Source organism: Xenopus laevis, chromosome 2L (genome assembly GCF_017654675.1).
Source record: "Xenopus laevis strain J_2021 chromosome 2L, Xenopus_laevis_v10.1, whole genome shotgun sequence".
NCBI classification, from domain to species: Eukaryota; Metazoa; Chordata; class Amphibia; order Anura; family Pipidae; genus Xenopus; species Xenopus laevis.
In genome coordinates this window covers 115,319,373-115,346,725 of record NC_054373.1, presented here as the reverse complement: position 1 = coordinate 115,346,725, position 27,353 = coordinate 115,319,373, and the positions used below count along the sequence as shown (strand labels likewise).

General features: G+C 36.8%; 2 protein-coding genes across 5 annotated transcripts in view; one reads left to right on the top strand and one right to left on the bottom strand.

Annotated features, from left to right (window-relative positions):
* Nucleotides 1–13,585, bottom strand: part of LOC108708412 (transmembrane protein 182) — a 15,548-nt gene extending 1,963 nt beyond the window's left edge. Inside the window, exons 1-4 of one of the 3 annotated variants that reach the window (XM_018247084.2) lie at nt 13,451–13,585; nt 7,810–7,918; nt 5,705–5,803; nt 5,009–5,146 (exon numbers count right to left, since the gene is read on the bottom strand). In XM_018247084.2, coding sequence (XP_018102573.1) covers nt 5,009–5,146; nt 5,705–5,803; nt 7,810–7,828 — 256 coding nt within the window. In that variant the 5' untranslated portion in view covers nt 7,829–7,918; nt 13,451–13,585. Of the gene's footprint in view, nt 1–5,008; nt 5,147–5,704; nt 5,804–7,809; nt 7,919–9,334; nt 11,263–11,519; nt 11,871–13,450 lie in introns of those variants that run through there. The other 2 variants (XM_041582372.1, XM_018247083.2) reach the window with 2 other exon arrangements.
* Nucleotides 13,422–27,353, top strand: mfsd9.L (major facilitator superfamily domain containing 9 L homeolog). 2 transcript variants are annotated; one of them, XM_041582371.1, is made up of 6 exons: nt 13,422–13,534; nt 16,910–16,997; nt 19,998–20,041; nt 21,885–22,014; nt 23,419–23,628; nt 24,319–27,353. In XM_041582371.1, the coding sequence occupies exons 2-6, from the start codon at nt 16,928–16,930 to the stop codon at nt 25,098–25,100; spliced, it is 1,236 nt and encodes a 411-aa protein (XP_041438305.1). In that variant the 5' UTR covers nt 13,422–13,534; nt 16,910–16,927; the 3' UTR covers nt 25,101–27,353. The 2 variants fall into 2 exon arrangements, with proteins under 2 accessions (XP_041438305.1, XP_018102571.1); XM_018247082.2 differs by having other exon boundaries at nt 13,464–13,596.

The window sequence follows — 27,353 nt, the reverse complement described above, 5'->3', positions numbered from 1 at the left end:
ACACTGCATCAATTTCAACGCAATGCTTCCTTTTATGGACTTACCAAACTGTTTGGGTGTTATAGTTTAACACTGCCCTGTTAAACTCTCTAGAAGAGACACTAAGGGGCATGCTCATAACAATGCATTCTTATTTGCACACCTTTAAACATGACCATACAGTTGAATGCAAGATTTTAGGAACCCCTTGCCAAATTACATATTTTGTTCATTTTGTAAATGAAAAGTAGTATACAACTACTACAGGGGAACTATAGAGGTTCTGGAAGACGAAGAAAATTTTCAGAGAGAACTGCCAAGGACCTGCAAGAAAGTTTCACTGGCACAGGAGTGGTGTTGTATTGTTCCACTGTGCAGTGTTTCATGCACAAAAATGATCTGCATGGAAGACATATCAGCCTTACTTGCAACCTCATCACAAAAGTCAACATCTGAGCTATGCAAACAGCATCTAGACAAGCCAGAGACTTTTGGGGAAAAAGTGCTGAGGTCTGATGAAGTATAAACGTAACTCTTTGGCTACAATCACCAAAGGTTTGTTGGAGAAAAAAAGGAGCAGCATCTGATGAAAAAAACACCTTACTTTTGAACATGGGGGTAGAACCATTATGCTTTGGAGTTGTATGGCAGCTGTATGGAGTTGTATGGAAGTGGCACAGAAAACAATGAACATGTAGAGGTAAGAATAAATTTCACTAAATATCAGCAAGTTCTAGATTCCATTCTGAAACAGTCAGCGAAGAAACTGAAGTTGAAAAGAGTATATGGCTCCCGTAACAAGGAAATTATCCTAAATATACCTTTACAATTACCTTTACAATTAGCTAGCTAAAGGTCTTGGGATGACCCTCACAGTTTCCTGACTTAAACATTATTGAAAATCTGTGGGCAGATCTTAAACATGCAAAACGGTCCAAGATCTCGGAAATTAAAAGTCATCTGCAATATCGAGGGGGCAAAAACTGAAAGACCCTTAGCTGAATACAAAAGGCATTCATAAACTGTGATTTGTGTCAAAATACTCACTTACTAAAATTCCAACCTTTTGTACATGCCACTATTACAATTTTCTTTGTTCATTTGTTTTAAAGTTCACAAAAAATTATAACTGCATAAAAATTTGCATTTGTATTACTGATTAATTCAGTAGTTTGTTCGGATGCATTGTTTCAAATTACACTTTTTTACACCGTTTTACAGCTTAATAGGCTGTAATCAAAAAATAATTATTATCTTTTACTAATATAGCGCCAGCATATTCTGCAGCACTGCACAGAGATTATATATTATTCACAACAATGCCTTACCCAGTGGACCGTACAATCTAAGGTATCCCATAAGATATCCCATACACACATTGGGGATAATATTATCAAATTTTGGGGCTCTGCTCCTCTTACTTATTGTTGTCATATATTTCTATAGAACGATAACAAAGGCTACATTGACCTTTGTTGAAAAAAAGGCAGTGCAAAATAAAATACTGTAACTCTTTTAGGGATTTCACACTGGCAGATTTTGTGGTGAATAAAATATACATTGTAGTGAATTACAGTAATATGAATACAGGACATTCTACACATTTGAAGTCTCCTATCACCGTACCACTATCTCTATTAATTAAAATTGATATTTAAAAGAAAGCAATCAGCTACACTTTTTGATAGCACATTACAGAGGAAGGCTCAAATTGATTTTTTTTTATAACGAGGATGGCTTTTAAGTTAATTTTTTTTCACTTGAATTGGTGGGATTCCTTTTAAATATATTACAAACTAGAAAAGGTTTCCTTCCTGTCATGCAAGAGCTAATGGAAACAAGTCTAATGAGCTGAGACCCCAAAAAGATGTTGACATTTGATTAAAAAGGCCTAAGATGTAAACAGATAATTCATTAATGCTCTTTCATGAAATGTTAAAGACTTTAATAAAGTAATGAATGTGAACTTTAAGCTTGAAAATGAATGCTCACCTTCTGTTGCATTTATTTTTACACAAACTTATTGACCTATATATATATGTGTGTGTGTGTGTGTGTGTCCAACGTTTTGGCCCACCTTTGGGCCTTTATCAAGTATCCAGCACCCACTATAATTCCAAAAAAATCAGAGTGCGGCTGCCTACAAGTGTAGGTTCAAGGTACTGTAACTGTAGGTTCAAGGCAGTATGGAACAGTGGAAGCCTTTGAATGCCAGTTACCTTAGCATAACAATAGGGAGCATAATGCTGTTGGCTAGTACAATTTCGTCCTCTAGCCACATGTGCCTGGAATAAGTTAAAGACATAAAGGTAAATCCTTTTGTGCTAATATTGGATTGTTACAAGGGCCCATAGCCTCTGCACCCTTAAGTGATCTGTTTTTTTAATCAATTGCCAATAGACTGGACTTGGTCTTTAGTGGGGAAATTTGCCACAATGTGCATTTGAAAATGAGCCAATAATCTGTAAATTAGCCCATCACGTAGCCTATTTCTGGGCAGCTTTAATGAGCCTATAAAAGAGGGCAATTGTTTGCAGTGAAGTATAAAGAACGGATATGTTACAGCATTGAAACGCCCAATCTTTTTTGTTGCCTAGTGCTGCAGCTGCTACTTTACCATCTATAGCTTACATTCTTGACACCTTGGTATTTTGAGATAACCCTTCTTGGCTGCTAGTGAAGGAAAAAAAACAGATGCTTTATTTCCACACTAACAAATGTTCCCCTTGTTGGCCAGTTTTAAATAAGTCTATGGTGGCAGGGGAAAGGTTAATTTTTGAACTAGTGTAAAAGTAACTAGTGAAGGGGTTTATTGTTTTATTCCTGTAAACAGTATGAAAATGTAGATTTTAGGACTACTTAAAGATTACCTCCTGACTTGTCAGATAGTTGCCTATATTACAGTTTGTTTACTAAGGGGTATCAAGATGCAAAGTGCAAAACACCGGCACAATCATTTTTGGCACCAGAGCAAATTGATACCCCTGGTGTCCTCAGTCAACACTGTTTGTTCTCCAAGAACAGAGTGCATTTAGGAAGCACAGATGAGGGGCACTAGGTTTGCAAGGAACAGAGGACACAAGGCACAGTAGAGTCCTGTACCTTCCAGGGCAGATTTGCCACATTCAGATTTTTCAGTTAGTAAAAATCTCATCCCCTAAAGCGTGTTTCTTCTAATGTAGTGGGGGAAAAAAAACTATTGTGGGGAAAAACTTTTTTTTGCTATGACAAATGCTTGTTCTAAAAAATAACTCTTCAGCACCTGCACAGGGCCAACCATAATAAAGAAATTCTATTAACCAAAAAAAATCAGCCTCCCAACCATCCTAGCAGAGCATATTCTGCCTTGAATAACATACCTCACGTGTCACATTGCTTTACATTACCTATTTATTTGATTTCATCCTCTAACCACATTAGCAGCATTAATTCATTGCACCAGCTATGCCTCTTGCAGTGCATTCCTCCACCCAGTATTTCATTCAGAGACCCCTCCACCAATAATACATTTTCACTGCCCTCTTTGGCACCATCTCATCGCACCCAGCATGTCATACTTATAAAAGAAACCACTCTAAATACTCTGCCTCACACCCAGCAGATCATATTCAATGTGTCAAACTAACATTGATTTCTCTTATAGTAACATAGTTACAAAGTAAACATTATGGGGAAAACAACACTGGGGAAGAAATTACAACTGCACCCAAATGGTCCCACTGCAAGGGCTTGGGAATACTAATTCCACATAATAAAAGTAAACCTCCTTCAGCTGACATAAAGTGCAGCTGCCATGCTTATAATAAATTTGCTATGCTCCTCTTTCAACACTGTCGGCCTGAACAAGAATGCTGCTCCTGTTTTAGGATTGTTTGCTGACAGAAGAGAATTTAGGCCCAGTAATGCTCTTGTCCTTGTCTTTATTACTATTCCAAACAACCAGAAAAAATGTCTTACTAAAAGTTAAATCTTCAGACATTTGAATATAAACACTGGCATACTCAGGGCCGGATGTACATAGCTGGAGCCCCTAGGCCAACTGCCGTTCGTCGCCTCTGTCCCCTCCCCTTTTTCATGCAAATTTTCATCATCTGGACTGGAGCAATGGGTATTGGCGCACAGGAAATTTAAAAAATGATTGTATCTCCTGCGTATCCCCAGAGTTTTTTTAACCAATGTGGGTGTGGTTGTTCAGAATGCCGCCCCCCTAAAATCCTGCCACCCTAGGCCCAGGCCTAGGTGGCCTTTCCACATGTCCGGGCCTGGGCATACTATATAATGAAAAATTATATATATTTTGAGTATTTATTAACCTTTTGTTATTGCCATTGAAATTGTTTTTGTAGTAAAATGCTAACAAAAATATAGCAATATAAATATTTGGTTATAAAGCAGTAAAAACATGAATCTACGTCACACCAAGAAAATTATCCTTTTGCACCATTTAAAAACAAATGACAAAATAAGCAGGATACATATATTAGCAGAGAATGAGTTTTCCAGATGCACCAGATACAGTAAATAATTTGGGTTTCAGCCAAAACCCAAAACTTACAATACTGCCCACATCAAATCCAAACCTTTGTGTCACACCCCTTTAATGGGTGCTTCACCTTAAAATATATTTTGTTTTTAATTCACAGTTTATGGGGTATATTTATCATAAAGTGAAGTTAGACATCACCACACCCTATAGAGTGAAATTCTGCATTCTCCATTAATTTTTATTGGATTTTTAAAAAAGTATTTATCAATGGGTGAAAGTGAAAGTTCATCCTTCGATATATACACCTTTCAAAATCCCATAGCAATGAATGGAGAGTGGTGAAATTTCACTCTAGAGGACTGTTGGGATCTCTAACATAAATTTTTGATAAATATACCCCCATGGCTTTGTTGTTATCAGTTTGCCTCATGAAGGGTCCTCTAGTGATTTTAACTTCCATAAATAAAGATATTTTCTATTTACTGAAAAATATACAATGTAATAGTTTCACTAAAACACTTAAATATTAATATAATGACCTACCTGATGTTAGGAATAGGCCCCCTCCTGCTTTATAAAGCCTATGGTTTGTGAAGGGAGCAGCACAGATAATAAGGAATCCCCCTGCTACAGCTGTTACTACACCAAGAAGCATGAATATGTTCCAGAAGCCACGGTATACTGAAATATAAAGACAAAACCAGAGCGTAAACTATAATTTGTGTGTTGATATAATATATGGGTTATCAGCCTGCTTTATATTTAAGACTATTCTGTTGAACTGTATCACATAAAGAACAAATATCACTCATTTATAAACTTGTATACACGACGGTTAAACAAGAATAATATAGTTACATATAATATAATAATATAGGTACAGTTGATTAAGACAAGTGTGTATTGTGTTTCCATTAATTTAAACATACTCTATTGTGCAAAGTCCATGGAGCCTATTTACTGATAAATATGTCATTGTGCAAAATCGTCTTGATGTAAAAAAAGAAGACTTCTGTACAACCCTATGCATTGTTAATTAAATTTAAGCCTCACTGACAATATAAATATTGTTTAATTTTTAGTATATATATATATATATATATATATATATATATATATATATATATATATATATATATATATATATATATATATATATATATATATATATATATGAGGCACATATATGGTACACAAGAATTCTAACAAATTAGCACACAGCTGCCAAATTATACATACCAAGCGCAGAATGATAGGAGGTTGAGTTACTGTTGTCCCTGTTCTGTGGAAATGGGGAGAGGTATGCATGGGTGCAGTTCTTAGTTGGTGCTTGGTTAGCTTAAAGAATAACAGAGGTAAAAAAAAATGTCAATACATTATGGAACATATATTATGTATACTCCTTGTCATTCTTACTCATTCTGATTCTAATCTGAATTAATATAATTTCAATTTGATCAAATTAGGGCAAAGAACAGACTGTTCTCTTGGCAAATTTAAAAATGTTTGTTTTTTTACCTGTCAAGCCTACATCCCTCTAGTTCAGCTGGAAAATGCCATCTGATTTACAAAGATTTAGCATTTTCCCTCAAACCATTTCCTATACTCCCAGCTTCCTGCTTTATACTAGTACACCAGGTGCCACAAATATAATGTTCACATTTCAAAAAGTCTGTCTACATCAGAGCCAGCACCATCTGCCATGACTTTACTGGCAGTAGTAACTGAATGTGCAAGTAGAAAGTGGTGCATAGGTATGAAAACATCTGCCCTTAACAATTCAAAACTGCAGACTGTTGTTCATACGAAGCATGTATGCACTATTTTATTTTTGAAAGTCTATCACTACCTTGTTAGCCTCTAAGCAAATTGCCAATCATTTTTTTCTACTAAACTTGGGCTTGTTGTCAGAACATTTCAAAAGGCAGGTGAAACATCAGATCTCTGGCTCCGACTCCATGCCATATGTATAGAAGGGATAGGAAAGAAAGTATGCTACAGAGGAGGTGAATCAAAGCTTGCCTACTTCTTTAGATATATCTGCTTTGTGGACAGTGTCAGATGGTGCTTAGAAAGGTCCCTGAGAAGAAAAGCACACTGTGTAGTTTTTATGAAACCTCTGCCCATGTTGAGCACAGTTTTAGTAAGTAGCTGGCAAAAGGCAAAGAAGGGCTATGTGGTGCAAAACTATGCATTGTGCATACTATATGTAAATAATCCCAACCTGCTAAAATGGTTTGCATAGCTTACATAATAAATATCTAACAGTTTTTGGGGCACACGTAAATGAAGAGAAAATGGCATTGGATAATTCAGAAAAACAGGCCTTAAATTTTACACTCCTCAGAACAACATAGCATAGCTTGTTCAGAATGTTAACTACTCTACAATACTTGAGGTGTCCTTGTCCATATACTGTATTTAGTGGCCTAGCTTTAAAAATGTGTATAATGATTTATACAGGAAAAATGGTGTATAAAAAGCAGTATAAAGCAAATATTAAATCTATAAATTGGAAATCTGGAAGTTTAGCAGTCGTCATCTTTAATGATAGTACAATGATACCTTTTCTTTACAACATAGTGATCTTTGCTAGTAAAGTCATGAGTAAAGCAAGAGGGATTTCACAGAGAGAACATTTTTTGATTTCTGGATCTGCTTACATGCAAGAGCTGCATGGTTTGGGTGACGATATGTATGTCACATGTACATTACTTTGGGCAAAAAAACTGCAGTGTGCTGAGTGGTGTATTCATACCACAAGGTAAAAAAAATATATTATCAGCGCTTCAAATGTTGTGCAAGCAAACAAAAAGGGCAAGTTTAACAACAAACAACAAAACAAAACAACATATTGCACTACATACAATTTCTTTCCGTTGTGTTTTATGCCAAGCTAACAATTCCGGAAGAATAATTTTCACTCACTCCTGTATTTTGTTTGCCAATTACTTCTGGACAGTCTGGTGAGTAGGTAGACTCACTTTTTTTACCTTTTAAGAAATTTATTTTTTTCACGGCCTGCTTCATGGAGGTGTGGTGGGGTTTGGTGTACATTTGGTAGTATGGATACATAGGTGTTACTCCAAAATGTGTTTATATGCCACACTATATCATTATGTTGTGCTTCCCTGCAGTGTTTGTGTTTTTTTTTTTAACCAAAGCTTGATAAATAAGCCCGAAATTGTATAATTTGTAAAATTGGAAATTGTATGACACAACCCATGGCATCACAGACCATCTGCATTGGATTATATATTTCCCTGTGCACTTGTATGATAAACTTCACTGAGTGGCAAGAGCAAAGAGAACTAACAATTCAAAAGCAAAAAAAAATGACTTACTGAACCAGAAAGTCTCCATGGTGTTTGAGTTTTCTTCTTCAGCATGATTAAACCAACATCTCCAGAAGAAGCCTTCATGGTGCAAGATAACTGAGTGGGTTGCATTACCCTGTAATTAGCACAGGGAATATGTGATAGTATTGCCATACATTCTTATGTATATATCCAAAAATAAAAAAAAGATTAATTTCTATAATATCAATGTATATATAATAACTGTTTCCATGCAGGCCCAATAGTGATCACCCTGGGCCTTTTTTAAATAACACAAAGCAGTACAGATCAGGAGTTCCACATTATTTAAAAGCATTCACGTGTTGTGTCTGTATTCTACCATGGCTTGCGCCAGTGGTGGGTGCAAAATATGACTGTGTGGAAAAGTTATATGAATTATTTTTTAAAATCTTCCATTGTAAGAGAAATAATGAATTGTGCCAATGTTTGCACTTTGTCCAACTAGGATATTAGGCCCCTTAACTATCCTTCTTTCTTGGATAGTTAGACAGCAACTATCATTTTAATGGTAAAAACACAGAATGACAGAAAACAAAATAGCTTTCAGATGGAGTACTTTTGCATTAGGGCACTATTTACCAACATTCTAATTTGTATTTTATTCACAAATCAAATTTTTTTCTCTACAAACTCGTGGTTATTTTAAATCTCTAAAACTCTAAAAATTTGAGAATTATAAAATGTTAACACCATGAAAAACTGTAATACGAAACTTCGGCAAGTAAAAGCAGTTGAGGTCCTATAGTTGTCAATGGCAACTGCGCTGATCTATTTGCCATTTTTAATACATTTGAACTTTTAGAGGTTTTCAGATTTCTTTTGCTAGTAATTGCCCGAAAACCCATATTCTTTTTGCAGATCCTTCAGCGTTTTTTCATTCATCCTTTTTATATTTGGATCTTTTATTAACTTTCATGGTATTCATGGTTTTATAGAAAATTAGTTTATTCTTGGTTTCAAAACATCTAAAACTATACAAATTTGAATTTTAATAAATGGACCTCTTAGAGTTTTTTGTGGTTTTGCATTCTTCACATGCAAGAATTTTAGATTTAAAAGTTTGAATTATGAAAAAAATATGATTGATATGTTAAAAAATCAGCCCCTTGGACTTGCACATGTGTAGTACAATAAATATTTAAAAGTATAGAGAGTGTAACTGAGGCACAAGTGTATTAGACTTTCCTTGTCCTGTAAACATAAAATAAAGAAAAAATCCAAATGTTTTGCAATCCATGATGTCCAAGGAAAATTCGAATTAGTCAAGAACTAGGAATTGTTTAAGTTGGAAAATACAATTTTTCTGGATAACAGACCCCATAACTTCAATGTATTGTGTCACCTACAGAGGCAATTTAAAATGTAAAACTTACAACCTGCTGTGGAACAAAAAATGAAAGTGTCATTTACCTTATTTTAAGAGTAGTCACTGTATGTGTAATATTAGAATTTTGTTTAGGTGAAGCAATTTTTTTTGAAAATGTTAGTACATTCCCATAGAAACACTTACATCAATTCCTTGGTTTTCTGAGCATTTCTCGATTTCCTTGGCAAGAAGCCAATAGTCACTTCCAAATGCTACCAAATAGATTAAAATTCCCAGTGCACCAAATAGCCCACCAAAGAATATGCCAATACTTAGCTTCATCCTCCTTTAATTTGATAAACAGATTATCAATATGTATAAAAACCCAGAGGAGATTATGTTTGAAGATAAAAAATATTCCTGTTCTTGTCTCTTTTTCAGGAAAATCGAAATGCTGCTTGTTATTTAGCTGTCTGTAGAAAGCAAACTCCAAACTAAAAGGGGCTGCTATTTCAAGACATTGAAGAAGAAACATTGCTATGTTGCTGTGACTGGGTGTGTCCAGTCCAAAATAACTGACCTTTCTGCAGAGTCAGGGGGTGGTATGAAACATACTGTAGATGTATTTAATGGCTGGAGTGCAATTGCAGCTGGTGGCATCAATGAAAAAAATTTAATAATATAAACAACAGTGATAATAATACTTTTAGTCAATAAATTAGCAATGTAGGTGCACAGTTAAAGCCAATATATCTATTTCAATTGTATGGTTGTCTGTAAAAATAATAAAACAAGTATGCATATTAAATTGAATGTAAAAAAAAGAATAAGCATATTCAAATCTTGTTGTGCATTGCAAAACAATATTTTATAAGTATAAATAAATCGACCAGTCATTTTGTCTCTTTATGTAGCACGGTTAAAGACATAAGGGAGCAGGGATACAAGAGAAAATCTTACACTTATAATTAAGGGGTAATAATAAGAACTATTTAATCTATGACAGCGGAGCTCATCTCCGGTTGAGTCCTTCTTTGACATATGTCTGTCATAAATGTTATATATTTGGAGTACCTGATAACCGGATAGCTTTTATTTTTATTATCAATGCTACTACGCATGTTTCTAAGGATAATGACACACAAAAAAGCTTTGGGCACTCTATGCCCTGGACCACAGACCAAAATCTTATATAGCCAGTGGATCTACTAGACAAAATGTACTGAAAAACTGTACACATGTGTACATCTGGAAATACAAATCAATTATTTAACCAAAAGTATTCAGGATAAGCGCAAGATCCCTGTTTCAATAATGGCACTACATTAGCAATTCAACAATCTCTCTGCACCACGCCGGACCTCAAAAAACTAATTAATGTGATTTGGCAACAACAAAGCTGAGCTCATTTAGTATATACTATATGAAAGAATCTAACTGGCACAGGTAAGACAACAATATCCAGGTATTGGGGTGCAATGACCTCTAAAATAATTACAAAAACTAAAGGGAAAAGGAGGATAATCAGGCACTCACAAATATTAAATCACACGTTTAATGTCATTTATTTGTAAAACTCAAAAGAAAGGCTCAAAAACTCTCTCCGTTAAAAACAACCCCCAAAGTGCAAAATCACAGCTTAAGTGCAATAATTAAACAAGGGACATTCCCCTCCTAAAAACTCTAAAACAGTGTTATTGCTGAACCAGCATTGAAAATGATTAGATCTTCTATGCAGTTCACATTATTAGTCCGCATGAGCGCTGGTTGGTATATATTAACCTCAAGTGCACCCACTTGTTATACATCCACATTTAGATTGCTTATCATATGTATACTTCTTATGCAGCAAACCCCAATGTATACAGTTCAACATACATAGGCTATAATTCCTTTAGCCAGTAGCACATTGATGACTGACCTTCATTTTGCAAACAAACTTCATCAGGGTCATTGCTATGCATATCTACGCTTCCTCATAATAAGAGATCATCCTCCCATCAAGCTTTGCGAAATTAAAGACACAAAGGGACATGTTTACTAATGTTGGAGATAAATATATGGAGAGATTTCTGGAGATGTTGCTCAAAGCAACCAATCAGATTTGCTTTGCTTTTGTTTTCTAACTTATAGTTGGCTATAATATAATTGCTGATTGGTTGCCATGGGCAACATCTCAAGAAATCTCTCCAGATATTTATCTCCAATGTTAGTAAACATGCCCCATAATCCCAAAACTATTAGTACTGTTTCAACACAGTCAAAATACCTTCATATTTGCACACCAGTAAATGAAACAGTGTTAATATGTTTATCCTATTACATCATCTACCACAGCAGGCCTTGCCGTCCAGCCCTGTCTGCTTTGCTTTCCAGTCCCCATCCTGACCTGATTTTTTGCCCGCTCCGTCCTGTCCTGTTCTGTCCAGCTCTGACCCAGCTCTCTTCACCCGCACCGTCTTGTATTGATCTTCACCTGTTTCTGATACTGCTACTTCGTCCGCACCATCCCACTCCAGTCTAGCTTCATTTCATAGTACTTAGTCCTATTCTATGCGTATTCTGTTCCGCCAGCACTGTATAATCCCTGCCTGAAGGACACACCTTTCCCTCCTTCTCCACCTCAGCAGCCCTACCCTATCCCATGACAATGGCTCATTTTATCAATTTCGTTTGAAAGAAACCTCGTCAATTCCTGTATTGCCTGATGCATGTAATGATAAACTTCAATATTCCAAAAATGGTTGAAAAAATGTCTCCTTATTCAAACCTAAGGGGTGGCAGGATCTCAAAATAGTAATCCTCCTTGTCTCTTGCCGTAAAATCATCCTATCCCAATCACCCCCTCTAGTGGGGTATTTGACCTTTTCAATACCTTAAGCCCAAAGTCCTGCTAGATCACCACCTCCATATAGCTTCCAAAAATGTCTGGAGACTGGGCTTACATACCTCATACACCCCCCCCCCCCTACAATTAACAAAACCATTTATAGTATATTTAGTTCCAAAACAATCAAAAAAGTATTTTGTTTCCATCATAATTTCACATGCATCACAATAACCACATGGGTATGATCCCTGAGTCCTATATTTATGTAACCAAGTTTAAGGAGTTCTCTTATGGAATTCACTTCTTGTTAACAAACTGGGGACTCTTTTAGCTGTAATTAAGGGTTCATCTCTAACCCATTTACTTATAACATCATATGTATTTACTTTTTCAAAATGGAGGTAAAGACATACCATTGGCCATTGGTTATGGAAAGGAGTGATGAATCTGACTAAATAATTCTGTTTTTCTAACATACCATACACTACCTCTTCCCTAGATGTGGCTTTGGCTCTATGGTACGCCTGCTTGATCCATCTCTTGGGATATTTCCTTTCAATCTATCTCTCAAAATCTCACTCCATGGAACAGTTACTCCTCATTCGAAGAAACTGCCCCACTGAGACTCCTCGAAGTTGATGCTGGTGGTGCACAAGAGGGGATTTGTTGATGTGGACTTCCTAAACACTTCAATTTGATACCATTTGTAACCTTAATACAAATATCCAAAAAAAGTAAGATCTGTTTATTAAAACAATAAGCAAATTGTACGTTAAACTGATTGCAATTCAATTTTTGGACAAAATGATGTAATTCTGCTTGGTCCTGTCCAAAGGCGAAAAAATATTGTCTACGAAAAAAAGAAACACAGGGGGACCCAGAACCAGGGGTTGGAATGCACCAAATCCACTATTTTGGGATTTGGGTGTATCCCTAATCTTTCATGAAGGATTTGTCTGAATTCCTAAACCCTAATTTGCGTATTGCATATTTGATGGGGCCAGGCACTTGGGTTTGGCCAAATCTTGCTGGAAAAGGCTATGATTCAGTCAAATCCTGAACCAAATCAGGAATTCTGTGCAGCCCTATACTGACAACAACCTTTTCTTTGTTTTTATCAACCCTTTTCTGTGGTGACCCCAGTGCAAATCAAAGAGGTGTAAAAACCACAAAAAGGAAACAATGTCCTGTACAAAACAAGTAAGAAAGACAGCAACAACAATGGTGCCAGCTGTATGTTCTCCTAGTGCTTGAGTGAGTTTCTTTCCACGCTCCAAAATTAACCAGGTGGGTTAAGGAAACATGAGTGAAAGCTCGGAGGAACAGACGAAAATAAAAGCAACACAATAAAACCAGCCAGACTTATGTTTACTGTATTACACGCGTACCGGAAACTACTCGTACGTCACATTCCTTTGCAGCCAATCAGGTGCAGTTGTCAACCCACTATTTTGCGCATGCGTTGTAATCGCTCTAGTTATCAGCTTTACCTGGTTGTGAGCAGCTGAGCAATGCTATAGTTTGCCGTGCATGGAGGATGGTGGGTGCCAACTACATGACAGCAGCTACAGGAGGCGAGAAAATGAAGGCAAACCGGCGATTCTTCCAGAACTGCTTGCACGTTGTGGGCTTCCTGGTGCGTATAAGTGGGCGTGTCCTTACGAAATTCTAACATTTTCAAGCTTTCCTGTTTCAACTTTGTACGAGTCTGTGTACACGTACTCGTGTGACGTTCAGGCTTTTTAGGGACGTGGTATCTTGAATGTGCTTAGCAAAATGTTAGTAGACTGCGTGTATATTGATGCACATAAATGTGTGTGGGGACAGCACTCTAGTCCCTTTGGGGTACAGCAGGCTGACTGTATGAGATGCCATTAACAACAGGCTTTTGCCTTGCTCACATCCAAGGAAGTAAACCATTTACATCAACATTGAGCCTCACCAATTTGCACATGTAACACAACTGTTTGCTCAGCTGCCCTTGTCTCTGTTTCTAGCCCAATGTAAATGAAGACAGGCAAGTGTGTGTATGTGTGCATACAAACTAATATGTCTTATGTAATGGCTGTACAAAAAAAGACAACCGCTGCCATACTTTATGTAACCACTACTCAAAATCAAACAGCCCAATGTAAACAAATACCAGGATAACAGAACACAGTTGCACTTGCCATTTAAACACGATCAATAAATGTGCGATCCGCCACCAAAATATAGGCCGCTGCACTGACCTGAAATGGTGGGTTACCTATATTTTGGTGATATAGAATACACTTTATGTGGGCCTGTGTTTTTATTTCTACCATGTAATGCCTCATATTTCTCCTCCACCATCTGATCCAGTAAACAGGGTTTTAGGATGTGTTTTACGAACACTGGAGAAAAATATCAGATCAAATATAATTAGTTGATTGCTTGCTATGGATAACATCATAATAAATGGCAAATAATAAAATACAGAAACATATACAGTAGAACCACCCATTTTATGTTTTTCATAATAAAAAATAATGGTGTAAAATCCAGTAAAAAATTTTAAGCAGGGAAAAGTATTATGCATAATATATAGGTGGGACCACAAAACAACAATCTAAAATGAGGGAAAACGTAAAATCAGTGGATGTAAAATTGAGTTTTATTGTATATACGTAGAACTTTCTCAGTCGGTGCTTGTATTTAGGGCAGTGGCAAACTGGCACTTTACATCACAACGGTTCTCTAAAAACACCCTTGCCCAAAAACAGCCACTTCTTATTCTCCTGGGTGTAAAACATTTTGCCAATGACAAAGCTTGCACTCTCAGATAAGAATCATGATGCTCTTTTTTGAAAGTGTATGCATATGTCATAGGCATTGCGTTTCTCATTCAGTTGAAGAGAAAGCCACTATCCGCAGACAAGGGCATTTATATTGCTGAGTAACAGATCATTTTCCTTACTTGATAGAAACACAGATGTTTATTAAAGCAATGATGATGTGGCTTTCCTTTGTATAGATTCTCAAACAGGGCTGGGGGAGGGTACACAGGGAATCCTGTGCATCAATTAAGTGCTTGCAACATTCCTGATTAATTCCTTAAGAATGGGTGTGGATCCTTAGACTACTGTAAATCTTTAACCTGGACAATTATAAGCCTCGAGAAACCACCCTACATGTCATCAGTTGGTTTCCCATGGTTCCACCCTTTTTTCAATATGCTGGTTTTGCTAATACTGTATTGTACTGATAGTTGTGTGCATTGGATAATTGAATATGCAATTGCGCTAATTCACTGGGGCTCATTTACTAACACTATTCAGTTTTGTAATAACTCATAGTAGCCAATCAGCAATTCGATTTATTTTGTCCACTAGTTTCTGCAGTTAGTTTCCTAACTGCAGCTGTCAGAGCAAGTAAAACAAAGGGTGAATTTCACTGCATACAGTCAGGTTTCTTATAAAACCGGTACACGTTTTTTAATTTAAGTATATTGGAGATTGGTTTCTTTTTCATTAAAGGACCAGTAACATCAAAAAAAATGTTAAAAAAATTCGTTAGTACACAACGAAAAAAAACACCAACACAAATTATACTTTAAAAAAGCAAAGTCTTTATTAAGAAATAACTTACAGAAACTCTGCTTCCTGTCTTGTACAGAAACGGCGAAAGGGCGACCATCCATTGAGCGGCACTTGATTTCTCCCCCCTGGCTCTCTGCTGCTGTATCTTTTAGCTGCCACATTCTGTGCTTTCTGTAGTACAGCAGCGCTTCCAGCATGAACTTTCTGCAGATCTGCGGTGCCTTGCTCATCGGTTCCAGCCGCGGTGCAATTACCAGCATCCCTGAGGCGCCTTCTGCATTCGCTAATTATCCCAGATGTATGGGTACAGGATGGGAAGGTCCGGACATTAAAAGATGGCTCTGGATGCGCTGCTGCCCTTCGCCTCTTGAGCCGGTTGATCTCTTACTGCTGCCCCTGTGCACCGGCACCGTATTTTCCTGGCCCAGTCTCCCCTCTTGCTGGCTGCCCGGGAACAACTGCCGGCGAATTGCTTTGTTTGAATTTCATTTCCGACGCATTCCATTTCCCTGCGCACCGGCACCGTGTCTTCCACCGTGTGTATAATATCTGTGCAAAACTCAATGCGTGTTCCGGTGCGCAGGGAAATGGAATGCGTCGGAAATGGAATTCAAACAAAGCAATTCGCCGGCAGTTGTTCCCGGGCAGCCAGCAAGAGTGGAGACTGGGCCAGGAAGATACGGTGCCAGTGCACAGGGGCAGCAGTAAGAGATCAACTGGCTCAAGAGGCGAAGGGCAGCAGCAGCATCCAGAGCCATCTTTTAATGTCCAGACCTTCCCATCCTGTACCCATACATCTGGGATAATTAGCGAATGCAGAAGGCGCCTCAGGGATGCTGGTAATTGCACCGCGGCTGGAACCGATGAGCAAGGCACCGCAGATCTGCAGAAAGTTCATGCTGGAAGCGCTGCTGTACTACAGAAAGCACAGAATGTGGCAGCTAAAAGATACAGCAGCAGAGAGCCAGGGAGGAGAAATCAAGTGCCGCTCAGTGGATAGTCGCCCTTTCGCCGTTTCTGTACAAGACAAGAAGCAAAGTTTCTGTAAGTTATTTCTTAATAAAGACTTTGCTTTTTTAAAGTATAATTTGTGTTGGTGTTTTTTTTCGTTGTGTACTAACAAATTTTTATTTAAAATTTTTTTTGATGTTACTGGTCCTTTAAAGAAAATAAATATGGGAATTTAGTTTTTTGCCTTTACAATCCCCTAATGCAAATAGTGACATGCGGCCCAGTGTTTAATTGTTTTTTGACTGATGGGACAGCCCCTATTAAGGCAGACGGAAAGGGTTGTGTGGCAATAAATACATGATACAGTATAGCCATTACATAAAGGAGTTTACAGCTCCATATTTGCTATATAAAATATATTCTGTTGTTTTCTTTTAGGACCTTTTCGGAGTAAGCATGATCGTTCCGTTATTAAATCATCACATTAAATCCCTTGGAGCAAGCCCGACAACAGCTGGCATAATAGGTAAATGAGTGCCACCTTTTATTTATGAACGCTCTACTCGGAAGGCTTTGCAGAAGATGCGAGGATCTTGTGTAAATCTTACTTGTACATCTCCAATTTTGGAATGTGTAAAGCCATCTCTGTAAAGGTCTTTGAACTGCCACCTCAGCATTTTTCAAGTGTGATTAACAAACTATTGTAAAAGAAGATTTTTGGACATTAACAAAAATGCTCACTTGAAATGACACAAAAAATATGAACGCATTTGAGTGAACATAGGATATAAACCTATGCTCCGGATACAGCACAGGTATAAGGCCTGTTATCCAGAATGCCCGGGACCTGGGGTTTTCCAGATACGGGGTCTTTTTCTGTAATTTGGCTATCCATACATTGTCTATCGAAAAATCATTTTCAAATAGAATTGTTTTGCATCCAAAAAAAATAAGTTTATCTTAGTTGGTATCAAATACAAGGCACTGTTTTAATATTACAGAGAAAAGAAATATTTTTAAAAATGTTATTAAAATGTCTGAGGGGTGGCCTTCCTGTAATTTGGAGCTTTTTGGATAATGGTCTTCCAGTTAACAGATCCCATACCTGTACCAGTTGCCAGGATTTTCTGCACAATAACCTTCCTGATGGAAATCACTCTCCAAAAGTTATAATCACTGCCTGTTATTGTTACCATACATGCACATTTCCCTCATTCACTGATCTTGGTCCTTTGCTAAATGTAGTGTGTGTATCTCCAATATCCTCTCCATCATTCTGTGCAGAACTCTGATTATTACATTATCTTGTCATACCTCTCATCCATCGGCCCACTATTCCTTAATCATACTTTTTTTTTGTGTCAACAAATATTAAGAAGTCCTTTGTATTTACTACATGTTAATGCAATTCTTTACCTGTTTTTGCTTTCTTTCCCACTTGATTGACAACCTACATGCATCGTGCCACCCTTGTCTCATAGATTTTCCTAATTGTTGGTGCAAATTACTTGTAACCCATGAAACCAACTGTATCAGTTGGTTTCATGGGTAAAGCACTTTTGCATTTGACATTTTGGACAATTTCAAACGGTGATATAATTCATTTTGAAACAACAGCACCATCTTGACCAATTATCTACAGTCAGGACAAAACAACTAAGAAAACAAAGGTGTTCTGATGTTGCTGTACTTTAGCAATTAAGTTTGAGTATTGTGATATTTTTATAGTCCGTTTTAAGAGGAGCAACATCACAAAACCTTTATTTTATCAGGGATAGTTTTGTACCTGACGTTATGGGGCAGATTTACATATGGTCAAATAACGAGGGTTAATTGACCCTCGATATTCGACTGCCGAATGTAAATCCTTCAACTTCGAATATCGAATAGTTGGAATCGTTCAATTCAAAGTCGTAGTCAAAGGTCGAAGTAGCCAAAAAAAAACATTCGAAATTCAAGGTTTTTTATTCTATTCCTTCACTCGAGCAAAGTAAATGTGCCACTATATGTAGACATTTGGCCAAAATGACCAGCAGGTGGCGCTGTTACAAAATGCATTATGTTGGTTTTTAATTGTTTAAAACATCTTCATCATCTTGAAAACGAAAAGTAAATATAATCAATGTAAGCTGAAGAATGCTTAGAGTGCTCTGCATTGTTTGCATAGCCATTAATATTTCTCAGCTTATTAAAAGCTCAGATAAACTTGTAAAATGCTGCTATTCAGATTATTCAAATGTCTTTCCACTTTCAATAACAGTTCAGTTACAAATATAATATAAAGTTACTGATATATATAAAGTCAGTCTGTACATATTGAAAATCTGATTTTCTGATGCTTCATCTCATCAGCTGTGGGTTCAAAAGATCCGCAAGTGGAAGGAGCCATGGATTCTATTTAGATCAGGGTTCTCAGCCCCCCCAGGTTTTTTGGTAGCATAAGGACAGAATCAACTATTACAAGGCTGCCTCAAGACTACATTGAGTATATCTTACCCCTGCAGTCATAACTTTTCATACCTTTCATGAAATTGATAGACTAGCATTGTTTTCAGAAAACTTGGCTTGATGAATTGGGATGTGAACTGACACTCCCTCAATGTCACAGTAAAGCTATTTCAAGAGACAGACTAGTTCTTTTCTTTTAGTGATATGACTTTTAAAACTAAATTTAGTGTTTTCTATGACTGTAAATAAAATCAATATACAGGTAGAAGCTAGGCATATGCATGTCAATAAAATGAGTATATTAATAGACTCACATGCATCACTCTCTTGTGACCTTAGGACTTTATGTTGGACAAGAAAATGGGACCTATTATTCTGAATGCTCAGAACCTGGGGTTTTCAGGATAACTGATTTTTCCATAATTTGGATCTTAATACATTAAGGGACACATTTACTTTGCTCGAGTGAAGGAATAGAATAAAAAAAACTTTGAATTTCAAATGTTTTTTTTGGCTACTTCGACCATCGAATTGGCTACTTCGACCTTTGACGACGACTTCGAATCGAAACGATTTGAAATAAAAATCGGTCGAATATTCGACCATTCGATAGTTGAAGTACTGTCTCTTTAAAAAAAACTTCGACCCCCTACTTTCGCCACCTAAAACCTACCGAACCTCAATGTTAGCCTATGGGGAAGGTCCCCATAGGCTTTCTAAGCTTTTTTTTTTTGGCCATAGAAAAATCGTTCGATTGATTAGAATTCTTCAAATCGTTCGATTCGAAGGATTTAATCGTTCGATCGAACTAATTGCGGTATATCCTTCGACTTCGATATTCAAAGTCGAAGGATTTACCTTCGCAGTCGAATATCGAGGGTTAATTAACCCTCGATATTCGACCATATGTAAATCTGCCCCTAAGTCTACTAGAAAATCATGTAAACATTGTTTTAACATTGACAATTGATTTTTGCAAGCCATCTAGACATACTTGTAGTACAATGCTCCACAGTGATTTTTATATATTTTGAAAATTTTCTTTGTTTAATTCCTACAACTTCTTCTTTACTTGTAGGTTCTTGCTATGGCGTGTTGCAGCTCTTCTCCAGCTCAATTGTGGTAGGATGCTTACTGAATATACTGTAAAACAGTTTATAGTGGTTTTTTTTTAGAAAGGTACTACAACTACAGCTAGACTAGATAAGGTTATAATTGAGACCACAGTCCCAGAAGCACTGACTTCTCCCTCTTTGTGGGGTCCGCAGTTAGCCAAATGATCAGTTAGATTACACGGGACTTTTCCACCCATCTTCATTTCCTTGTCCTACTTTCTCATGAAATCAGAGCTATTAAATCCTCTTTTATTAAAATTGATCAATTAGACATCAACCTTTTTTTTTTATTTATTTTTTTGGGGGCACTCTGGCACCTTTAGTATTGGAATAGCAATTCATTCACAACTCCTTATTATTCACAAATGAAACAAGAACTGATAATGAATTATAAATTATTGTATTTAGTAATTAATTGGAAATCAATTTCATTTATTTATTCACACATTATTTCAGCACAGGCTCACTTTAAAAATATAAAATAATTGTTTAAAAGCCTCAACAGAGGTTAATTAATTTATTTAATTTAAGCACTTGCACTTTATAGGATTTTTTACTTAGTGAGGATAATAAATACAGAGCTATTTGATTGAAGTATCAAGCCCAATACAGAAATACCAACAGGGGACTAGCATTACCCCTCTTTTTTAGTCACCCAAATAGAAAAGCTAGCAAGGATCCAAGATCTGCCCTGGGTGTTTCGTTTGATTGAAAGGGGATACTTTCCTTCTTTTTCTTTATATAAAGTTTATAATTAATTATAATGTGGGTGAAAAGTCAATCAAAACTTGCAAAAATGTAAATATAAATTACTTTTGCAAATCATATGATTTTTTTTTTTCAATGAGCAGTTTTTGGAAAGATACTTTAAAGTCTCTTTCTTCTGGCAGCTCTCTGCTGAGTTCAGATAAGCTGTTCTCAGAGCCTTAGCACAGTAAACTGGCAGTGGTGGGAGAAAACCCAAGGAGGCTTTTGATCAGAGAGGCCTATTGCTTATCCACTGAACAAGGTGACAGATAAAAATTGAATTTTAAAACACCTTTTTTAAAATGACATTACAAAAGTTTGCAGGGAAGTACAAGCCTTTGTTTCCCTTTAATATTGTTAGTTGGGGAGAAACACAGTTGGGAGAAAAACACAGTCACCCTTGTAACTTTTGCTATAGTACTTAGATGCCATTTCTTTTACATTAAGGGGCAGATTTATTAAGGGTCGAATAGTAAATTTGAATTTTCTAATTTTTTTTTTTTGTGTCAAAGATCACACATTCAAATTGTAATCCCCCAATTCAAATGTAAATTTGAATGTGAGATTTATCTCATCTCGACGATGGAAACATTTCTAATTTGAATATTCATGAATTAATTTACAAGTCAATGGCAGAGGTCCGTTGAACTATTAGAATATGTTAATTGCCTACATTCGAATTTTTGTCGGATGAAAAACTCAATTGGAATTAGATTCGAATTTTCAGGGGTCATGACTATTCTATAAGAAGTTTGATTTTTTCTTAAGTAACCTCCCATTCGAGTTGTGAGTGTTCGAATTTATTAGAGTAAAAAAAAAATTCATAAATTCCAAATTCGACCTATGATAAATCTGCCCATAAGTGTCATAGATTATCTAATTTATTTTTTTATGGTTTAGCAGACATGGGAAACTGAAACACATTTGGTATTTATTTTTTGGTGGGATATTTTTGTGTTTGCAAGAGTACTTTCACATTATTTTTTCAATGCATAAGTGCATAAAATAAACTTTTATACTGTATACAATTAAGTTGTGGAGTGCCCAGTAATAAACAATTTGTCATCAGAATCAGAAACTTTTTTTTTTTTTTCTTTTGGCAGGGTAGTTGGAGTGACATTGTTGGAAGAAGATTTTCACTTATTACCTGTATTCTTGTCAGTGCTTTTGGGTATGCCCTTCTTGGTTTATCCACAAACATATTTATATGTGCCCTTGCTAGAATCCCAGTGGGTAAGTACAGCGTCTTCCAACCATAATTGCATTTAAAGGAAGGAAGTCGTTTTCTGGCCATTATGTTAAGAGATTCATTAACTCCAACCTTCATAGATTCAAATTTTGGCTAACTAACTTTAATAATTTTTTTTTTCATTTTGCACAGGCTATTTATTTACCCAGTTTCGCTGAGAGTATGTCATGTGCCTTGCTTCATAGCAAGCAGTTGATCAAGTTTAGAGTTATTAGCCGGGCCACTTCTTCCATGAGGCAAGGCTGCAGTGAGTAGTCAGTTAGGGGAGTGGCAAAAAGTTGCCTCCTGTAACTTTAAGAGCCGAATTTCCTTTTTTTAATACGGAAATTCATCTCTGCTCATACAGAGAGCGCTATAGGCCTCATTGCACTAGGGTTGCGCCCCCTTTGACCCGATCCGGGTCAGTTTTTAAGTGCGGCTTAGCAGGGCTGTTACCTTAGGCGGAAGCAGCACCAGGATCGCCCCTGTTTATTAGTTCCAAATACATAAAGATATTTGTTTTCCCGATCTCTAAATTATTAGCAACAGCAAAATTAAAACCTTGTGATTTGATTGTTAATAGAGCTGGCCAACTGCAGGCCTGTGTATGAGATGTTGGCCCTCAAATTCATTTTTATGGCATGCCCAAGATATTTTGTTAGTGGGGGTAACGTATGTGAGCCACCTCCTAAAAAACAACAGATGCTCACACATTATACAGGATGGGCTAACTTTCTGAAAATGATGCAGTTTCAACTAGGTACTCTTACTTTGTACATGTACAAATATGTACATTCATGGGGCAGGTTTAGAAAGGGTCAAATCTTGTGAATATTGGTGACTGGCCTTCATTTCAAGCGCATGGTTGCCAGACAAAGCCCAGCAGTGTTGGTAATGATGTTATCCGACAGCTTTTCATAGTATATTTTACCACTTCGGAAGTGGAGGTTCTTCCACAAGGTGCTTTGTACATGCTTATCTGCTAGACAAGACACTTGCTGAGTCTTACTTCTGTAACTGTGTACAATATTTTACATTCCCCACTTTTAGGAGCAGTGGTAAGACTGCAAACAGAGATGGTTGAGGTTCTTTTAAAACCAAGCTTGTGCAGTGTTCAAATAATTTGTTTTTATGTATCTTTAGTTGATGGCTAATGGTTCAAGAGTGTTCTTCAAGGATTAAAGTCATTGCATCATCAGATAACTATCTTGCCTTTAATAATGGACTTAATATTTTAATATTTTATATGAATAGGTTAGAAAATAATTAATGTTATGAACTGTTCCTTTATGCCCTCTCCCTCTGATCATTGTTAGCATTATAAACCGAGGTGTAATTCTATGTTTTAGAATCTTTGTATAGCTGTGTCTAGATAACAAACACAAGTAAATAATGTTGTTTCTTCCCAGGAATCTTTAAACACTCGCTTTCCATATCAAAAGCTTTACTGTCTGACTTGGTGCTGGAAAAAGAGCGTCCGCGTGTAATGGGGAGGTTTAATGCCGCTTCCAGTATGGGATTTATCCTTGGTCCTGTGGTTGCTGGCTACCTGACAGAGCTGCAAGGAGGATTTTACCTCACATGCTTCCTGTGTTCTGCAATATTTGTCTTAAATGCAGGTATATAACAATAGCTTACTGTGTTTTTATTGTTGTAATTCAGCACTGCACTATATTTGACAAAATTCTTTATATTTTGGGGGTGAATGTAATATTTTTTACCGACTTCAATAGAGGATTAAAGCAAAGACTGATACCTTTACCTAGCCCCACAGAGCTAAAGTGCAAGGTATCTGGACCAGGATATTACTAATATGCTAATTGATTAGCTATCCTTTTCCGTTTAATGGGCTTACACAAAAAACAAAAGTCATTCAAATTATATGCATAAGTTTTGTAGTGAGCAACATTTTTAGCAACAACATCCCAGAGCCTTGGTTTAACACTATAGGCTTACTAAAAATAATTTTACCTTGTAATTCTTAAAGAATATTTCTAAACTTTTAATCTTTGGTAGGTTACCCTTTCTCTGCCCATTTATTGCAACTAATTATTGCTTGTGGCAGGGATTCCTAATCAAGTAAATTTGTCTGTGAAGAGTCGTTAATAATTATGAGACAGCAAGTGTGTTTTTTTTCCACACGTGAAACCAAGTAGTGAAAATTTAGTTAGCTTCTCCCAGCATTTTCATGCTGCTGGGGAATCTCCCAGTGACACATTGGCTTTGGATCTTGTTTCACTGGGGTATAAAATATAAATGTCATTTCTGAGTTTAAATGATAAGTTGTTGTACTTCTTTTGCATTAATAGGTCTTGTGTGGATAATGCCGAGTTCTGAAGAGTTTTGTAATGGCAACATCGTTAATGAAAATAAAACTAATGACCTTACGCCAGACTCTCATGTGAAATTGGATGTTTTACAGGAGAATAAAGAAATAATAAAAAATCATCCAACATGGACTGTTCGGGATAAAGTCGTTTCTGTATTCAAAAAAGTAACAGGAGCAGCCTTTTCCGACATGTGGGACATCTTTCTGGTCCGTTTGCTAATGGCTATTTCTGTGATGCTCTGCTACAGCAACTTTGCCTTAGCAATGGAGGAAAGGTTTCATATGAAACCTCGGACAACTGGTTACCTTATAAGTTACAGCAGCTCTCTTGGAGTTGTGGCTGGCTTTTTAATGGGAACCCTTTCTAAACTGTATGAACACAGCTCATATACAATGCTGATGCATGCAAGCATTCTCACATTTTTTTGCATCTTTACGTATTCATTAGCATCTAAGATCTGGGTAGTTGTCCTGTCTTTTACTTTTTTGGCATTTTCTACCAATATTGGGAGGACATGCATTGTGGATATTGAGCTTACAGTAGGGAAGCAATATGGCAGTGGTACCCTCATTGGCATAGGACAGTCTGTATCATCAGTTGGACGAATTCTAGCTCCCCTCCTGTCTGGATTTGCACAAGAATATGATGCCTGTGGGCCTCCTCTGCTTGGTGCCATAATGGCATTAGCATCTATATATCTAATGTATAAATGTAGAATCCGTTACACTGGGGCTTCCCTCCAAAAACGAAAAAGTGAATGACTATAAATGATCAAATTTTTACAGCAATATGGAATACCCACATCATAAAATAATTGTCTTGTGTGTCATTATTAGGGATGCACCGAATTCAAAAAATTTTGTGACTTTTTATCACAAAAACAAGAAAATCTAAAATTTCTCACTTTACCCTTGTTTCTGTAATTGCATATTCAAATTAGGGTTCAGATTCGATTCGGTATTCAACCAATTCTTTCACAAAGGATTTGGGATTTGGCTGAATCCTAAAATAGTGGATTCGCTGCATCCCTAGTCAAAAGCCGAAGACTTCTGTGGAGTCGCTCTTCCAACAGGTGATGCTTATCAAGAAGGGAGTCATTTTAAATACTGAGAGAGCCTGTTTTATTTTTGCCTGGAGTAGTGCTGCTTGGATTGACATATAGATGTCAATAAAAAAGGGTGCTTCAGCTTTAAAAATATTAAGGACAATAACATCTTCTTTGTAGTGGTGATAACCCTTGTGTAGATAATTGTGTCACTCATACTTATTGACACATGCTGCAGTCTGCATTCATAGAGGCATATACGATTTCCCAATAGCTGCACTATGACTTACATTGTTATAGACCCATGGCAACCTCACGAGAATGCTCATGGTTATATACAAGCTGCCCAGTATTTGTATTAAATGTTGAATGATTATGCTGAAAACAGTGTGAATGTATACATAGTTGATGAAGTTTTTCATTTGGGCACAAGTTGGCAGATTTATTTTTGAGTTTTCATACCAGCATCACATTTTTGTTAATTTACTTCTAACCCCAGTGAACCACATGTGAGCTCTCTTTGTACAAAATAATGCAGTATACATAGTTTTGATTTCTGTCTTTTTCATAATTTATTTATTCAGCGAAAACAAGTTACTCAGTCAACATAGGACAGTCCGTTGTTCCTGGGATGGATAACCTATATATTTAAAGGAGAAGGAAATGTTAAATCACTGGTGGGTTCCAAATGTTAGACACCCACAGTAATTATCACTTACCTGATACCCCAGGCCAGTGCTCCTGTTAGCAGAAAACTTGACCATCCAAGGGTACTACTGAGCAAACTCTTCCTCTTGCTTCTTCCTCCATCATGCCGGATGTGCAGTACAGTAAACTTTACGCAAAAAGGCAGTTTTTTCAATCTACTGTTCACGTGTAGCCCAGGGCTACTGAAGAAGAGGATCTCTCCATGGTGCTCACTGATATGTACCCAGGGCCAGTTCTTTTTTTTATTTTTTTTGCTAACAGCACAAGGGGGTGTCTAACATTTGGCTCCTCCAGTAATTTAACCTTTCTTTCTCCTTCAAAATACCTTCTTGCCACCTTGTCTTCTTATTTTTACTATGCATTTGCACTTTTAACAAACAGACCTACTTGAGATTGTTAAAGTTAATATTAGACATTTTTAATATGTGGTGTTGACCGTTTTTAACTTAAAGTATCTGTGTCAGGTTTGATTTTAAGTGTATGTAACCTCTGGTGATGAAGTGGAGCAATGTGTCCCTTATGGGGAGTTTATGCAGTGGAACTAATATGAAATAAAACTACTGTATAGCATTGGGGTTTTTTTCCCTGGTAGGGTTGGCACAAATGAGTCAAATAAGTAAAACCAAGAGCCACCATCTTTATTCTTTTTGCTGTTGAAAAGATCCCACTGATTATTTCTATTTTTGTTCAAGATATGCCAATAATGTCAATATTGAGCAAAACGCTGGACCATATTTATAGTCCCCCCTTAACACACTGTAAGGACAACATGTGCAATAAATGATGTAATGTAAATGCCCCTTTATTTATCATTTTTGTGGGTGATATAAAAAGGGAGCTTTGTACTGTAGGTTGAGAGAGGATTGGTAGCCTTTTGTAGTTATGAACCAATTTCTTCTATTGATTCTGAATTATAGCTGTTTAGTTATATGGAGTATAATATGTTCCGATATGGGGGGTAGCATTGGTTGGCATGAATTGTAGAACTGTCAAAAAATATTCTCCACATTCCTTGCTTCTATTTGGGTTTCTTCTTCTTCTGTTTTTCAGGATGCAGCTATAAAATCCTTTGAGATGTTAAGCATTCCTTTTTTTTTTTTTTATTTAAACAAATTAGGTCCCTGGGCAGGCCCTCTTCCCAGCAACATCACCCAAACTTCACCCATACCTCATACCCAATGGGCAGCAGCCAAACATGGGGAATGTCCATAGGGGGGCCCATTTAGGAGTTTGGGTGAAGAGGTTGGGGAGGGTAGCCTTT

Excerpts from the sequence above, each read along its gene's own strand:
- mfsd9.L (XM_018247082.2), top strand. The coding sequence starts at position 13,498 with ATGGTGGGTGCCAACTACATGACAGCAGCTACAGGAGGCGAGAAAATG. Across the intron at positions 20,042-21,884 it reads TCTTCTCCAGCTCAATTGTG|GGTAGTTGGAGTGACATTGT; the intron begins GTAGGATGCTTA and ends TTCTTTTGGCAG. Across the intron at positions 22,015-23,418 it reads CCTTGCTAGAATCCCAGTGG|GAATCTTTAAACACTCGCTT; the intron begins GTAAGTACAGCG and ends GTTTCTTCCCAG.